At 38.1% G+C, this 18,833-nt stretch overlaps 1 protein-coding gene across 2 annotated transcripts in view; it reads left to right on the top strand.

Moving 5' to 3' along the window:
• Nucleotides 1–15,693, top strand: part of CHM (CHM Rab escort protein) — a 249,481-nt gene extending 233,788 nt beyond the window's left edge. For both annotated transcript variants that reach the window (XM_042242472.2, XM_004022232.6), the window contains one exon: nt 12,355–15,693. In XM_042242472.2, coding sequence (XP_042098406.1) covers nt 12,355–12,359 — 5 coding nt within the window. In that variant the 3' untranslated portion in view covers nt 12,360–15,693. The remainder of the gene's footprint in view (nt 1–12,354) is intronic.
• Nucleotides 15,694–18,833: the final 3,140 nt, after the last annotated feature.

The following is an 18,833-nucleotide window of genomic DNA, read 5'->3' as shown; positions in this document are numbered from 1 at the left end:
TAAATTAAGACTCTACTAAGCTGAAAATTCATATGCATGTACAAATATACTTTTCTGCACTTTACCAAAAGAGAAGAGCAGAAAATACTGTTTTTGAGGCATAAGTCTAACCTTTTCAGCAGTATAGTTAGTACATCTATCTTTTGAATCAACAAATGGATAATTTAACATTTTTCTAAGACTACAGGTGGAAATTTCATTCCCACTAGTAGCAAGGATCTTATAGGAACAAATGGCTTCTTTGAGCCTTTAATCTAATTTTTCAGCATAGCAGCAAGGCCGTGACCCATACATTTACAGTTGTTTGCCAGATTCTTTGTTTTTAATCCTCAGAGTCTAATGGTAATCCAGGATAATCATATTTAGTCAATGATAAGAAACAGAAACAGGAAGTCACATCTCTCATCCATTTTTTGTTCTGTTAGTTTAATAGGAACCCAGAATAGTTCAGTATCTACATTTATGGCTTAAAATGGCCAGGTCGTTTTTGCTTTGATGTTCCAGTTTTTCCCAAGCAGAAATTACCAACAAGTTATCAGCCAGATAACTTTATTTATCAGTGAACTTTAATGTTTTTTAACCAAGATGAAAGGCCTTAAATAAGGACTTAGTATACAAGTGCTAATGTGATCTAAGCTGTAAGCTAGAAATTATAATTAAAGGATAATTTTATCATGAGTTAATTTGCTTCCCAAGAAGATAGACTTGAGTACAGTGTTACCACAGAAGAAAACAATAATGCTAGTTTGGGTGCTAATTATTATATGCTATTAATTTTAAGTAAGCTTATATTTGTTATATAGCTTTTAACCTCAAATAAGTTTTAGGAGAAATATTATAATGCCTACGTTAAAGGGCATCAATAATAACTTTTAAAAATAGCCAGTTTATTCACATAAACTGTGTTCTAATTCTAGTATATTACACTGTGTTCATCCCAAATGCTAATTGATGACTCCTGTCTTCCAAATTGTCTATAAAACCCTCAGAATATCACCTAAGTTTTGCCCATGTAGGAACATAAGCACTTGGAGATTTCCATTTTCCTTTTTTTAAGTAAAATGCTTCATTTTACTATTTGTCAAGTTTGCATCTGCTGTTCTTATTTGTAAATGTATAGATGTTGAATAACATAGACCTGTCTCCCTTGTGTTCATTTGAAGCTATGATTTGAAGACATTAAAAATAAGAAGTAATCTGTGTTTGATACTCACAAGTTAAAGTTGTATGCAGGAGCATACCAAGACATTCCTGATTATGTAATTCTTTCTGTGACTTGCTAGTTTTGTGGTCTGTGTTCTATTTTTTTTCTGAACCTCACATAGATACTTCTTTTCTTATATGAGGAATGTTTCATTAACCCACACATACTGATAAATAGACTGGTCTGTAGTCCCTACTAGTCTGTACTCCCAAGGCAGTGATAGCTCACTCCTCTTTCAGGTGTCCCCATTGCCTTTGAGCTGCCACTGCCTTGAGAACAAGAATAGTTAAATAGTGCTGTACTCTGTATTATATTTCAGGTATGAAATGGGTTAAATTGGCTGATGCTGGACTGGTAGTATAACCACCATTAGAATTTTGTTTATATGGAGAGATCAGCAAATTGCTTATGACTTTTGGTACATAATTTGTAAGTTAAAGATGAACTTCTTGGTTGTAAGAGCTGTCAGGTTGCTCACATAGTGCAGTAGCATTTACTTTCTCAAGCTATTGAGGGAGAGGGCAATTTTAGGTGTCTTATTTCCTGAAGCTTCCATTTACTGTGCATTTTCTATATGCCAAGCACTGTCTTAAGCATCTTATATATATATTACCTTATTTAGTCCTCAAACAACCCTATGAGGTAAGTATCTGTTGCATCCCCATTTTACAGATGAGGAAATTAAAGCCCAAAGAGGCTAAATAACTTGACCAAAGATCACATAGCTGGTAAATTTTGACCCAAGATTTAACCTCAGGTCTGTTGGACCACACTGCTAGTACACACGTGTAGTGTACAGTACTTTCATCTTGTTAATGTAGATGCATGCTAAATACATTAAACTGCTAGATTGACAAAAATATTTCTGTTTTTAGACTTCCTTGTAGCTTAAATGGTAAAGAATCTGCCTACAATACAGGAGACCAAGGTTTGATCACTGGGTCGGGAAGATATTCTGGAGAAGGGAATGGCAATCCACTCCAGTATTCTTACCTGGAAAATCCCATAGGCATAGAAGCCTGGTGAGCTACAGTCCATGGGGTCACAAAGAGTTGGACATGACTTAGAGACTGACAGACACAATATTAAGTAAACATTCAGTTCAGTTCAGTTCAGTTCAGTCACTCAGTTGTGTCTGACTCTTTGCAACCCCATGAATCCCAGCACGCCAGGCCTCCCTGTCCATCACCAACTCCCGGAGGTCACTCAGACTCACATCCATCAAGTCTGTGATGGCATCCAGCCATCTCATCCTCTGTTGTCCCCTTTTCCTCCTGCCCACAATCCCTCCCAGCGTCAGAGTTTTATCCAATAAGTCAGCTCTTCGCATGAGGTGGCCAAAGTACTGGAGTTTCAGCTTTAACATCATTCCTTCCGAAGAAATCCCAGGGCTGATCTCCTTCAGAATGGACTGGTTGGATCTCCTTGCAATCCAAGGGACTCTCAAGAATCTTCTCGAACACCACAGTTGAAAAGCGTCAATTCTTCAGCGCTCAGCCTTCTTCACAGTCCAAATCTCACATCCATACATGACTACTGGAAAAACCATAGCCTTGACTAGATGGACCTTAGTCGGCAAAGTAATGTCTCTGCTTTTAAATATGCTATCTAGGTTGGTCATAAATTTTCTTCCAAGGAGTAAGCGCCTTTTAATTTCGTGGCTACAATCACCATCTGCAGTGATTTTGGAACCCAAAAAAATAAAGTCTGACACTGTTTCCATTGTTTCCCCATCTATTTCCCATGAAGTGATGGGACTGGATGCCATGATCTTCGTTTTCTGAATGTTGAGCTTTAAGCCAACTTTTGCACTCTCCTCTTTCACTTTCATCAAGACGCTTTTTAGCTCCTCTTCACTTTCTCCCATAAGGGTGGTGTCATCTGCATATCTGAGGTTATTAATATTTCTCCCGGCAATCTTGATTCCAGCTTGTGTTTCTTCCAGTCCAGCATTTCTCATGATGTACTCTGCATAGAAGTTAAATAAGCAGGGTGACAATATACAGCCTTGACACACTCCTTTTCCTATTTGGAACTGGTCTGTTATTCCATGCCCAGTTCTAACTGTTGCTTCCTGACTTGCATACAGATTTCTCAAGAGGCAGGTCAGGTGGTCTGCTATTCCTATCTCTCTCAGAATTTTCCACAGTTTATTGTGATGCACAGTCAAAGACATTAGCATAGTCAATAAAGCAGAAATAGATGTTTTTCTGGAACTCTCTTGCTTATTCCATGATCCAGTGGATGTTGGCAATTTGATCTCTGGCTCCTCTGCCTTTTCTAAAACCAGCTTGAACATCTGGAAGTTCACGGTTCACATATTTTTGAAGCCTGGCTTGGAGAATTTTGAGCATTACTTTACTAGCGTGCGAGATGAGTGCAATTGTGTAGTAGTTTGAGCATTCTTTGGCATTGCCTTTCTGTGGGATTGGAATGAAAACTCACCTTTTCCAGTCCTGTGGCCACTGCTGAGTTTTCCCAATTTGCTGGCATATTCAATGCAGCACTTTCACAGCATCACCTTTCAGGGTTTGAAATAGCTCCACTGCAATTCCATCACCTCCACTAGCTTTGTTCATAGTGATGCTTTCTATGGCCCACTTGACTTCTCATTCCAGGATGTCTGGCTCTAGGTGAGTGATCACACCATCGTGATTATCCGGGTTGTGAAGATCTTTTTTGTACAGTTCTTCCATGTATTCTTGCCACCTCTTCTTAGTATCTTTTGCTTCTGTTAGATCCATACCATTTCTGTCCTTTATCGAGCCCATCTTTGCATGAAATGTTCCCTTGGTATCTCTAATTTTCTTGAAGAGATCTCTAGTCTTTCCCATTCTGTTCTTTTCCTCTATTTCTTTGCATTGATCGCTGAAGAAGGCTTTCTTATCTCTTCTTTCTATTCTTTGGAACTCTGTTTTTAGATGCTTATATCTTTCCTTTTCTCCTTTGCTTTTCGCTTCTCTTCTTTTCACAGCTATTTGTAAGGCCTCCCCAGACAGCCATTTTGCTTTTTTGCATTTCTTTTCCATGGGGATGGTCTTGATCCCTGTCTCCTGTACAATATCATGAACCTCATTCCATAGTTCCTCAGGCACTCTATCTATCAGATCTAGGCCCTTAAATCTATTTCTCACTTCTACTGTATAATCATAAGGGATTTGATTTAGGTCATACCTAAATGCTCTAGTGGTTTTCCCTACTTTCTTCAATTTAAGTCTGAATTTGGCAATAAGGAGTTCATGATCTGAGCCACAGTCAGCTCCTGGTCTCATTTTTGTTGACTGTATAGAGCTTCTCCATCTTTGACTGCAAAGAATATAATCAATCTGATTTCGGTGTTGTCCATCTGGTGATGTCCATGTGTAGAGTCTTCTCTTGTGTTGTTGGAAGAGGGTGTTTGCTATGACCAGTGCATTTTCTATTAGTCTTTGCCCTGCTTCATTCTGCATTCCAAGGGCAAATTTGCCTGTTATTCCAGGTGTTTCTTGACTTCCTACTTTTGCATTCCAGTCCCCTATAATGAAAAGGGATTCTTTTTTGGGTGTAGTTCTACAAGGTCTTGTAGGTCTTCATAGAACCGTTCAACTTCAGCTTCTTCAGCATTACTGGTTGGGGCATAGACTTGGATTACGGTGATATTGAATGGTTTACCTTGGAGATGAACAGAGATCATTTTGTCGTTTTTGAGATCGCATCCAAGTACTGCATTTTGGACTCTCTTGCTGACCATGATGGCTACTCCATTTCTTCTCAGGGATTCCTGCCCACAGTAGTAGATATATTGGTCATCTGAGTTAAATTCACCCATTCCAGTCCATTTTAGTTTGCTGATTCCTAGAATGTCAATGTTCACTCTTACCATCTCTTGTTTGACCACTTCCAATTTGCCTTGATTCATGGGCCTGACATTCCAGGGTCCTGTGCAATATTGCTCTTTACAGCATCGGACTTGTTTCTATCACCTCAGCTTTTTTTCTCTGTACTTCCCAGTATAAGGAAACTTGGTCACAATATAATTAACCCTTTTAAATTGTTTTAACTACATGAAAGCCTTTACCCTTTAAGCTTACTTCTGGTTTTAAAAGGACGAAGATTAAAAGTTGACAAGTGCTCTGAACCAACCTCTTTGTATAACTCTCAGAACTGTGGCTTAGTTGGCAAATGAAATGAAACATACCAAGAAGCTTCCAGAAAGACCTTCCAGAAAGTGATGGTGCTAAAATGTTCCAGAAGTTGGAAAGAGAGGAGAGACTTGGGAAAGGCCAGAGTCTGGTTTTGGGAAATTAGCAACAGCAGGGGCCAGTGGCAGATGGGCTAAAGGGGGATTTCCACATCAGGTAGAGTACAAATAAGGGCAGGACAGCAAAACCTGCAGTTGGTTGGCAGTCTTAGGACACACGTCGTTCATGACAGGAATATACAGAAACAGATTGAGAGGGATCCAGCCACGGATATTGGGGTTCAGAGGAATCTATCCTGTAGAGAGGTGGCAAAAGAGAGACAAGGTGTAAGATACAGAGGAACTGGAGTAGAAGTAAAAGAGTAATAATAATTATAGTGTTTATATTCAATATTTGCACAATATACAGTTTCTAAAATTCTTCCGTTTATATATATCCTTGGACTGCAAGGAGATCCAACCAGTCCATTCTGAAGGAGATCAACCCTGGGATTTCTTTGGAAGGAATGATCCTAAAGCTGAAACTCCAGTACTTTGGCCACCTCATGTGAAGAGTTGACTCACTGGAAAAGACTCTGATGCTGGGAGGGATTGGGGGCAGGAGGAGAAGGGGACGACTGAGGGTGAGATGGCTGGATGGCATCATCGACTTGATGGACGTGAGTTTGAGTGAACTCCAGGAGTTGGTGATGGACAGGGAGGCCTGGCGTGCTGGGATTCATGGGGTTGCAAAGAGTCGAACACGACTGAGTGACTGAACTGAACTAAACTTACATGTATAGCTACGTGTGTGTGTGTGTGTGTGTGTGTGTGTGTGTGTGTGTGTAAACTATTGTAGAGATGTTGGATGTAAATATTACAACATACATTTCATATATGTACATACATATGCATATGTCATATATATATATATATAGAGAGAGAGAGATTCTATTCCATGCCTGGCACTAAGGATTCAGAGTTAATTAAAACCTAGTCATCATTCCTGGGTGAATCACTGTCTAGTAAAGGAGAAAATACTTTGGCCACCTCATGTGAAGAGTTGACTCACTGGAAAAGACTCTGATGCTGGGAGGGATTGGGGGCAGGAGGAGAAAGGGATGACAGAGGATGAGATGGCTGGATGGCATCACCGACTCAATGGACATGAGTTTGGGTTAACTCTGGGAGCTGGTGACGGACAGGGAAGTCTGGTATGCTGCAATTCATGGGGTCACAAAGAGTCGGACACGACGGAGCAGCTGAACTGAACTGAACTGAAGGGAGAAAAACATAGAATCAAATGACATTGCAGTGTGGTATGTGCAGTGTGGTATATGCAAAAAATATATTTGGACTTCTCTGATGGTCCAGTGGTTAAGACTCGATTTCCAGTGCAGGGAGTGCAGGTTCAATCCCTGGTTCGAGAACCATCCTACATGCTGTATGGTGAGGCCATAAACAAATAAAAGAATAGATTTAAAAAACAAGAAGAATGATATTGAAAGTATAAAGGTAATATAGAGGAGCCACAAGTTCTATCTGGGAGTCAGAGAACCTTACACAGAAAGATATAAAAGATGAGTAGCAATTCTTCATCCAAATCGAAGACAATCAAATTGAAACATTCCATACATTATAGCATTTGCACAAGCCTAGGCTGTAAACATCATAGTTGAAGAAGTCAGTCAGTTCAGTCACTCGGTTGTGTCTGACTCTTTCTGACCCCATGGACTGCAACACACCAGGGCTCCCTATCCATCACCAACTCCCAGAGTTTATTCAAACTCATGTCCATTGAGTCGGTGATGCCATCCAGCCATCTCATCCTCTGTCATCCCCTTCTCCTCCCGCCTTCAATCTTTCCCAGCATCAGGGTCTTTTCCAGTGAGTCCATTCTTTGTATCAGGTGACCAAAGTATTTGAGCTTCTTCAGCATCAGTCCTACAAGTGAATATTCAAGACTGCTTTCCTGTAGGATGGACTGGTTGGATATCCTTGCAGTCCAAGGGACCCTCAAGAATCTTTTCCAACACCACAATTCAAAAGCATCAATTCTTTGGCACTCAGCTTTCTTTATAGTCCCAATTCTCACATCCATACATGACTGCTGGAAAAACCATAGCTTTGACTAGATGGACTGTTGTTGACAAAGTAGTTTCTCTGCTTTTTAATATGATGTCTGGGTTGGTCATACCTTTTCTTCCAAGAAGTAAGCATCTTTTAATTTCATGGCTGTAGTCACTATCTGCAGTGATTTTGGAGCCCAAAAAGTGAAGTTTGTCACTCTTTCTACTGTTCCCCATCTATTTGCCATGAATTGATGGGACCAGATGCCATGATCTTAGTTTTCTGAATATTGAGTTTTAAGCCAACTTTTTCACCCTCTTCTTTCACTTTCATCAAGAAACTCTAGTTCTTCTTCACTTTCTGCCATAAGGGTGGTGTCATCTGCATAGGTGAGGTTATTGATATTTCTCCCAATAATCTGGATTCCAGATTGTGCTTCCTCTAGCCCAGTGTTTCTCATGATGTACTCTGCATATAAGTTAAATAAGCAGGGTGACAATATACAGCCTTGATGTACTCCTTTTCCTATTTGGAACCAGTCTGTTGTTCCATGTCCGGTTCTAACTGTTGCTTCCTGACCTGCATAGAGATTTCTCAAGAGGCAGGTCAGATGGTCTGGTATTTTGATCCCTTGAAGAATTTTCCACAGTTTATTGTGATCCACAAAGTCAAAGACTTGGGCATAGTCAATAAAGCAGAAATAGATGTTTTTCTGGAACTCTTACTTTTTCCATGATCCAATGGATGTTGGCAATTTGATCTCTGGTTCCTCTGCCTTTTCTAAATCCAACTTGAACATCTGGAACCTAATGGTTCACGTACTGTTGATGCCTCCAACAAACAGATAATAGTGTATAGCAAAAAGTCTGAGAGGAAGAGATGAGGTGAACCAGAAGATAACAGAGAAGATAGGCCTGAAGAGTTTTGTTCGCCATAATCATCTTGGATTTTTATCCTATTCAGTTCAGTTCAGTTCAGTCACTCAGTCGTGTCCGACTCTTTGCGACCCCATGAATCACAGCAGGCCAGGCCTCCCTGTCCATCACCAACTCCCAGAGTTTACTCAGACTCATGTCCATCGAGTCAGTGATGCCGTCCAGCAATCTCATCCTCTGTCATCCCCTTCTGCTCCTGCCCGCAATCCCTCCCAGCATCAGGGTCTTTTCTACTGATTCAACTCTTCACTTGAGGTGGCCAAAGTATTAGAGTTTCAGCTTTAGCATCAGTTCTTCCAATGAACACCCAGGACTGATCTCCTTTAGGATGGACTGGTTGGATCTCCTTGCAGGCCAAGGGACGCTCAAGAATCTTCTCCAATACCACAGTTCAAAAGCATCAATTCTTCGGCGCTCAGCTTTCTTCACAGTCCAACTCTCACATCCATACATAACCACTGGAAAAATCATAGCCTTGACTAGACGGACCTTTGTTGGCAAAGTAATCTCTCTGCTTTTAAACATGCTATCTAGGTTGGTTATAACTTTCCTTCCAAGGATGAAGCGTCTTCTAATTTCATGGCTGCAGTCACCATCTGCAGTACTTTAGAAGCCCCAAAAAATAAAGTCTGACACTGTTTTCACTGTTTCCCCATTATTTCGGGTGAAGTGATGGGACCAGAATGCCATGGTCTTAGTTTTCTGAATGTTGACCTTTAAGCCAACTTTTTCACTCTCCTCTTTCACTTTCAACAAGAAGCTTTTTAGTTCCTCTTCACTTTCTGCCATAAGGGTGGTGTCATCTGCATATCTGAGGTTATTGATATTTCTCCCTGCAGTCTTGCTTCCAGCTTGTGCTTCTTACAGCCCAGTGTTTGTCATGATGTACTCTGCATAGAAGTTAAATAAGAAGGGTGATAGTATATAGCCTTGACGTACTCCTTTTCCTATTTGGAACCAGTCTGTTGTTCCATGTGCAGTTCTAACTGTTGCTTCCTGACCTGCATATAGGATTCTCAAGAGGCAGGTCAGGTTGTCTGGTATTCTCATCTCTTTCAGAATTTTCCACAGTTTATTGGGATCCATACAGTCAAAGGCTTAGGCATAGCCAATAAAGCAGAAATAGATGTTTTTCTGGAACTCTCTTGCTTTTTTGATGATCCAGCGGATGTTGGCAATTTGATCTCTGGTTCCTCTGCCTTTTCTAAAACCAGCTTGAACATCTGGAAGTTCACGGTGCACGTGTTCCTGAAGCCTGGCTTGGAGAATTTTGAGCATGACTTTACTAGCATGTGAGATGAGTGCAATTGTGCAGTAGTTTGAGCATTCTTTGCCATTGCCTTTCTTTGGGATTGGAGTGAAAACTGACCTTTTCCAGTCCTGTGGCTACTGCTGAGTTTTCCAAATTTGCTGGCATATTGAGTGTAGCACTTTCACAGCATCATCTTTCAGGATTTGAAATAGCTCCACTGCAATTCCACCGCCTCCACTAGCTTTGTTCATAGTGATGCTTCCTAAGGCCCACTTGACTTCACATTCCAGGATGTCTGGCTCTAGGTGAGTGATCACACCATCGTGATTGTCTGGTCGTTTTGTACAGTTCTTCTGTGTATTCCTGCCACCTCTTCTTAATGTCTTTTGCTTCTGTTAGGTCCGTACCATTTCTGTCCTTTATCAAGCCCATCTTTCCATAAAATGTTCCCTTGGTATCTCTAATTTTCTTGACGAGATCTCTCATCTTTCCCATTCTGTTGTTTCCCTCTATTTCTTTGCATTGATCACTGAAGAAGGCTTTCTTATGTCTCCTTGCTATTCTCTGGAACTCTGCATTCAGATGCTTATATCTTTCCTTTTCTCCTTTGCTTTTCGCTTCTCTTCTTTTCACAGCTATTTTAAGGCCTCCTCAGACAGCCATTTTGCTTTTTTGCATTTCTTTTCCATGGGAATGGTCTTGATCCCTGTCTCCTGTACAATATCACGAACCTCCATCCATAGTTAATCAGGCACTCTATCTGATCTAGCCCCTTAAATCTATTTCTCCCTTCCACTGTGTAATCATAAGGGATTTGATTTAGGTCTAGAAGAGTTTTAAGCCAGAACACGATTGCTTAGCAGGTAAAGAATCTGTCTGCAATGCAGGAGACAAAGGAGACATGAGTTCCATCCCTGAGTTTGGAAGATCCCCTGGAGGAGGGCATGGTAACCCTTTCCAGTGTTCTTGTCTGGAAGTTCCCGTGTCAGAGAAGCCTGGCGGGTCACAGTCCATGGGGTTGCAAAGAGTCAGAGACTACTGAGTAACAAAGCACAAGGCATAAACAGAATTTCATTTTCCATTGACCCCTCTGAGGGCAGCATAAAAAATGATTACACAGGAAAATCCTAGAGGCAAATTGACTAGTCCAGTTCTGAGATGTTGCAGTTGTTCCAGGGAAAGATGGTGCATGTCTGAGCTGTGTCTAGGCATCTGTGTCTCTAAGAACATATGGAGTCAAGAACTAAGAGATAAAATCAATAGGATGTGGTGATTGCATCCAGAGAGTGAAGGGGAAGAAGAACTTTTTCAGGTAGACTAGGTAGAGATAAAACACAAAATGACCATTAGAGTAACTAAAGTGTGAGGTAGAGGCTCTGTCTGACACCAGTCCTCCTGTTTCTAGAGACTAAATGTCTCCTTCAAAGATGTATATAGTGTGATCCCTGGGTGGAAGCAAGCAAAGCAGGCATTTCAAATATTTAATTTGAAAATAACCATAGTTAAATGGCAGGTCCAAAAATATGCCCTTGAATTTTACTTATGAAGGAAAGAAACTGTTCTATTTACTGGATGCAGGAGTATGCAATTATAGATGGCCATCTAGCAAATGGTTTTGATTTTGCAACCCATATAATGTATTTTGCAGCTGCTTGACTCCATCATTGCAATGCAAAAGCAGCTATAGATAGATAAATGAGAGTGACTGTTCCAATAAAGCTTTATTTATGAAAACAGACAACAGGCTGGATCTGGCCTGTGGGCCGTAGTTGTCAACTCCTGGCCTGGCCTAATGGATGACCTTGTGTGTACATTAGGACAGAGGGTTGAAGTGGTACAGACAGACATTGTAAACTTTAAAGCAAAACAAGCATATGTCTTAAAACCCTTTAATGACTTTCTTTTACCAGTAGGGTAGCATGCAAGCTACCTAACTTGGCAGGGACCCCTATCTAACAAAGAAGTATATTCATCTAAATAAAACTAGGAATATGTTTAGAATAGAATAGCAGTGCTACTTGCCATATTTACTTTCTTGTATGTGTGTATATGTTTGTTGTTTTTAATTAAGATCACATTTACTTTCTTATTCTCTTACCCTGCCAGACTAAGCTCAGCTTAAATCTTGACATTTCAATTTCTATTATTATTAATAACAGTGATAACAGTTTACAATATAAAGAAGTTTACTCTCTTCTGTGCTGTAGACAAAGAGAGCAAGGCTCAGATGCTAATTAAACATTCCCTAGATCACATCACTACTGCATTTGGCTTGGTTTTCTATTCAGAGTCCATAGTCTTGGATTATGTAATACTTCTCAAAGCAGAGGGAAGAAAACTAGAAAAGCAAATAGTTGAACAGTGAACAATGTTCTTGATTTGAACAGTTGTTAAAATTGGTATATGCTAAATTCGACTACAGATATCACAGATAAGCTCTATTAAGAAATTATATAAAGAATATTAAAAGAAATTTTATTTCTGTTGACACGTAGAATAAATGACCTTAAAGTCTTGACTAGGCACCTGATCAAGTACTGATATACTTGAAGGGTGGGTCTGAATGAATGTATTTGAGTTCTGAAAGCAGATTTTAGAAGGTTATATATGCTGTATAAAGTTCTGTAACTTAATGATTATAAGGATGATACTTCATTTTTTAAATTGTTCCAAAAAGGTTCATATATTTTATGTTAGTGTTCAAAAACTATTGTGCCCTTTCTTCCCTGGCCAGGCTGAAGCACTTTTCCAACAAATCTGCCCCAACGAAGACTTCTGTCCTCCCCCACCGAATCCTGAAGACATTATCCTTGATGGAGACAATTTACAACCAGAGGCTTCAGAATCCAGTGCCTTACCAGAGGCCAACTCAGAGACTCCCAAAGAAAGCTCAAATCTGAAAAACCCAGAGGAGCCCTCTAAGTAATGAGTATATGCCAAACTGGATACCACACTGTGGAAAATCCTCCTAGCCTGAGAGTCTTCTTGATGGAAGAACTGTTTGAAAAATGTTACAAGACAGCAGCCAGTTAACATGCAGAATTACCAAGAAAAACAATAAAAGATATCCAAAAGGGGATTTTCCTTAAAGAGGACATTCTAAGACCACAAAACACTTTGTAAAGCACATTGACTTGCCTGCTTTAAGATACCAAACCTGTGGAATTAGCAGATAAAAATTATAAAGTGGATTGATTCCCAGAAATATAGCTATGTTTATGAAAGTGATCCTATGCCTTGTTAGTAATTCTGTGGTATTAGGACAGCTTTTGCCTGCCACTTTGCTTGAAAGCCACATATTTTGAATTGGCTCAAAAATTTCCTTTGATTATTTGAGTTATATTTTCTTTATGGGTGTGAGCATTGTGACACAAATGATGAAAGTATATGAGTTTATGTAGCTGAAAAAAATTAAAGTATTGTAATCCAAGCAGGAGCCTATCTTTGAAATAGAGGTTTGTTTTGTTCTTTATCTTGAAGAGAATTGAAGATACTATATTAAAGTAGACACTTTTACAAGCAAGGCATGAGTCCCTTGCTGTTGTTGTTTTTTTTTTTTAATGTTAATAGTATTTGTATTTGAGTCCTGAACATTCTACAAAAGCTCAGTACTGGAAAATGAAAGGAAAGATTTGAATAGGCTTCTTTGGTGTTTGGAAATTCTTTCTAGTTGAGTACCTGGAGCACTAACCTGATTGTCTATGGACCTAATTTTGTCCTAGCTATACTGATATTAGGCAAATATGATGATGATATTTGCAAATTGCCTAATATGATATTAGGGAAAATGTTTACTTTCTGCACCTCAGTTTCTCTACATGTCTACTGTATAAGAATTATTTTGAAGATATATGAAGTGCTATCCTTAGAATGATTTTTCTGGAATAAAAGTGCTTTCAGAATTTTCTCATTGACTTGGGGGTGAATATCAGATCTCGTGCAGCAAATAGTTGCTTGCTGTCACTTCCCCCAATACAATAAATCATAGTGTTTTTATTGCATTAAGCTTTTAAAATAAAAATCTATTTCTTAAATTAGTATTTAATAGTCTTATAGAAGAGTAAACATAGTAACATATAGAATTGTGGTTTTAAATCTTTATAAGGAAAACATTCTATAAACTCTTCATATTCCTTTTCTAGTAATTAGACCTGAAACCACCAATGACTCTAAACAGAATATGACAATTGATAAACCCTAATATGCACTTAACATAAAAATATAAGGGCTGTGAATAGACAGCAAATCTAGGTACAGTGAGTGCCTGTATTAAAATCTTTCCAAATGCTGAGCTCTGATGGTTTATCTTCTTTGAGCAATAGTTTGGACTTAACAACTTATTTGAATAAATAAATTCATTGAAAGTGTATTGTCATGCTGTCTGGCCGGTATTGCTGATCATAGAGCCATGGCTACAGTAGAAAGCACATAGTTCTTACATTCTTCAGCTGTAGCAGGGCTTTGACCTCTCCAGATTTCAGCCAGCTCTTTACGGTCACAGACTCATGAGAAATGGAAAGAATGTAGCTCTTGCCTCACCTTTTAACCCCCCAGCAGGGTTTAAATTCAGCAGATATAGCTGAATCCAGAGGAAAACCTTCCAAGCCTCTCAGGCTACTCCTAACCCCTCTCCCCATTGCACAGCCTTTCCCCTATCTCTTTAATCCCCTCTATCCCTCTCTTCCCTTTTTATAATGTTATACAAATCAGGGACAATAGAATTACATTATAACCTACTTTGTTATGTGGATTCAGATCTGTCTTAAATTATATTTCCTGAAACCCAACTATGGTATGCACTGAATGCAAAATAGACACCTATAAGCACTGGGTATTGGTCCTGCCCTGCAGTACCAGCAATATAAAAGGTTCCACTATATGAGAGCATTGAGTTTGGATACAAATGCAGTAAGCTGCACCAATTAAAATATTGTACTTTGTTATAGTCTTAGAGTTAAGGCTTCTTGATACATCATGCACACTTATGTAAACAGCCAATCAGGGTAGACCCAGAATAACTAGAAAAATTCTGATAGCTTTACTACAGTTCTCTGAACAATGAAGGAGATATTCTGTGGTCTCATGGCCCAATCTATACTGTACCCTATTTCATCCATTAGCCAGTATCAGAATTTCTCTTCTGGATTATTTATTAATACTGTTGAAATGTTTAAAAGCTCCTGAATATCATTAGTGATGATTAAGATAATACACAGCTGTTTAAAACTTTGTGTTAGAAAACTTTAGATACTTCCTCTTGCCTCAGAATGTAATAGAAATTATTCTAAGAACATTCTTTTCAGCTGTCTTACTGCAAATACTTATTTTCAGAGCTTTAAAGAAAAGTCTTTCGGTTTTATTGTAAAACCGTAAGCATGAAGTCATATGAATAAAATTTAGATGTTTGTACATGATGCAGAAATTTCATTAGCTAATTTTAAATTTTGAAAATTGCTGTTATCAAAGAATTGTTATTCCTGTGTTTAAAATGTGTTATGCATGCTTCTTCTTAGCCAAAGTGATAATACCATTCAGTTTAGTCAGCAATATGAAAACAGATTACTAACCCTATGTTGCTACTGTATTTTTGTCTAGTTGGTATGCCTGCCCAGAAAAACATACATATATATATATAATAAACATATATTTTTCTACAGGAAAACTGAGTTATAATTTTCCCATCTACTATTATACTTAGCTGCTTATAGAAAAATGGTCATGTTAATGATTAACTTCTGGAATAGTAATTTCTGAGATTGGCAGCCCTCTGCCCAAAATAATGGGCATGCTAATGATTAACTTCTGTCACAGCTATAGTTCTGGAGAAAGCAAAGTATGTCTAAAGTCCTAAAAACCTCAAAAAAAATTTTTTTGTTGAAATTTTATCACTATATAGTAATGATCCTTTAAAGCAATTTTCTTACAGATAAGTATTTACTGCCATTAGGATAATTTCTCTCAACTCTTGACTGATTTTCTTAAGTGCATTTCAGAAAGCATGAATATATGGTTATTCATAATTTGCACACTGTAACAGTAAGTTTTCAGAGGAAATAAAGTCTGTTTTAATGCCTTTCAGGTGTGGTATCCTATTTTTTAATATTAAAATTTTGTATATATGCCAAGAAATGGAAGATTGTCTTGAAATTGATTTATTTGTTGATATTGGTCTATTATTTAACCTCTCAGTTAATTTTCCAGCTATATATTTGATTTTATTTCTAGGCGTCTGCCGACTGTGTCAGGCTTTTGAAAAAGGCAATCAAATGATACATGGGTATGATTTGCTTAGCAAACTGTTCTAGATGCCAACATCAAGCTTCATTCTGTTTGAAATCAGTGTTCTGAGGCATGGGGTATGGCATTACAATACACTACCTGCAAACTGTTTTCCCATCTCACTTAGTGTATGAGACTCTGAAATGTTTTTCTTATTTACTTCATGAATGAGAATCTGAAATGTTTTTCTTTGTGGTGGTTGAGTCCCCAGTAGCTTACAACAGATAAGAGACTGTTGATGTTCTTTTCATGCAGAAATCATTCACTGAACTGATTTGTTCTTGAATCAAATAATTATAGAGTGACATTTTCTGTGAATTCCAGGTAGTTTCTAAATCTTCTCAGACAGGATGTATTCAAAAGATAACATCAGTATTTCTAAACTGGCAATTTATCTGTGTTATTAATAAATCAAGTTTAAAAAAGATAAGGTTAATTGAATTTTTTAAACAAGTAGCTAGATTATCCTTCAAGCGCATTGAAGCTCAGAGTATTCACACTTTTTTAAACAAGTGCTTTGATATGTTTAAATTCTGTAATGATGGCTTTTTAAAAATGCAAGAGGTGTAACCCTTAACATCCTAGGTCACACTTTGAAAACCACTTTTTTTTTTTTTTCCTATTATAGTTTAGCTATGGGGCTACAATGAGATGCCCTTCCCATACAGGTTGCCACGTCTGCTCTTTGTGATGATGATGACTCTTAGGACCATTTGACAGATCATCAATAGAACTTGGATTCTGGTAGACTGGAGGGTCTTATCGCCTGTCACTACAGGGCAATTTATGTTGGTAACACCTATTAATGTTAATAGGACTTGCATGTGTAAGTCCTCTTCCTGTCAGTGAGACAGTTGACCCTTGAAAGAAATATTCTTTAAAGATGGACAGTTTTACTTTAGAAACATTAGTGAATTGTCCTATTCAAATTGTTCATGTGTGGAAAAAATATTTCAGCAGAGGATTTGTAGAGCTTGAAAAGAGGACATACTAGCTCATAGTTTCTATTTACAGTCTAATATATATTAGACACTATTACTCTTCACCTTATCAACATAGCATTTTTCTCTTATTTTCACTTATTTTTATTTTATAATTGAAGTATAGTTGACATTCAGCACTATGTTAGCTCCAGGTATGCAACATGTGATTCGATATTTCTATACAATACAAAATGATTACCGTAGTAAGTCTAGTTATCAACTGTCACCATACAAAGTTATTACAATATTGACTATATTCCCCATGCTATACATCACATCCCCATGATTCATTTTTTTACTGGAAATTTGTACCTCTTAATCTCCCTCACTGGTTTCATTCATCCTCCCCACACTCCTCCTCTCTGGCAATCTATTTTTTCTCTATCTACAAACCTATTTGTTATGTTCATTTGATTTGTGTTTTAGATTCCACATATAAGTGACATAAAATAGTATTTGTATTTCCCACCTCCCTTATTTCATTGAGTGTCATGCACTGTAGGTGCAATCCCTTTCAAACCACCAGTAGCATTTTTCACAGAACTAGAACAAATAATATAAAAATTTGTATGGAAACACAAAAGACCCCAAACAGTCAAGACAGTCTTGAGAAACAAAAACAAAGCTAGGAGTATCACACGCCCTGGTTTCAAACTATATTACAAAACTACTGTAATCAAAACAACACAGTGGCACAAAAACAGATCAATGAAACAGAATAGAGAGCCCAGAAATAAGTCCACACTTACATGGTCAATTAATCTATGACAAAGGAGGCAAGAATATGCAATGGGGTAAAGAGAGCCTCTAATAAATAATATTGGGAAGATTTGGCAGCATTCTCACACTATATACAAAAATAAGCTACAACTGGATTAAGGACTTAAATGTAAGACCTAAAAATATAAAACCCTTAGAAGACAACATAGGTAAAACAAACTTTGACATCGGTCTTAGCAATATTTCTTTGGATCTGTCTCAAGCAAGAAAAACAAAAGCAAACAAATGAGCTATCAAACAAAAAAGTTGCACATCTAAGGAAACTATTGACAAAATGAAAAGACAACCTATGGAATGGGAGAAAATATGTGCAAATAATATTACCAAGAGGTTAATATTCAAAATACATATATAGACCATAAAATGTTAAGTATCAAAACCCAATTTATAAGTGGGCAGAAGTTCTGAATTGATATTTTTCCAAGAAGGATATGCAAATGGCCAACAGGCATGCACACACACACACAAATGCTCAACATCACCAATCAGAGAAATGCAAATCAAAACAACAGTTAGATTATCACCTCACACCAGTCAAAATGACTATCATCAAAAAGTCTACTAATAACAAATGTTGATAAGAATGTGGAGAAAGAGAATTCTAGTGCATTGTTAGTAGGATTGTAAATTGGTGCAGCCATTATGGAAAACAATATAGAGGTTCCTCAAAAAAAGCAAAATAGAAGGATCATATGATCCAGCAATTTCACTACAAGGTATTAACATATATCCAAAGCAAATGAAAATGCTAGTTCAAAAATATGCATGCATCACAATGTTCATAGCAGAACTATTTATTTCAATACAGTAGCCAAGACATGGAAGCAACCTAAGTGTCCATCAACAGATGAATGGATAAAGAAGATGTGATATATATAGATATACATACACAATGAAATATTACTGAGTCATAAAAATGAATGAAATTCTGCCATTTGCAACAATATGGTTGAACCTAGAGGGTATTATGCTTAGTGAAATAAGACAAAGAAAGAAAGGAATGTGGGGCTTCTCTGGTGGTCCAGTGGTTAAGAATCCGCCTGCTAATGCAGGGGATCCGAGTTTGATCCCTGATCCAGGGATCAACGACCCCACGTGCCACGGAGCAACTAAGCCTGTGTGCCACAACTATTGAGCCAAAGTGCTGTAACTACTGAAGCCTGCATGCTTA

This window comes from Ovis aries, chromosome X, assembly GCF_016772045.2.
Source record: "Ovis aries strain OAR_USU_Benz2616 breed Rambouillet chromosome X, ARS-UI_Ramb_v3.0, whole genome shotgun sequence".
Classification (NCBI taxonomy): Eukaryota; Metazoa; Chordata; class Mammalia; order Artiodactyla; family Bovidae; genus Ovis; species Ovis aries.
This window is presented reverse-complemented; position numbering and strand designations above follow the sequence as displayed.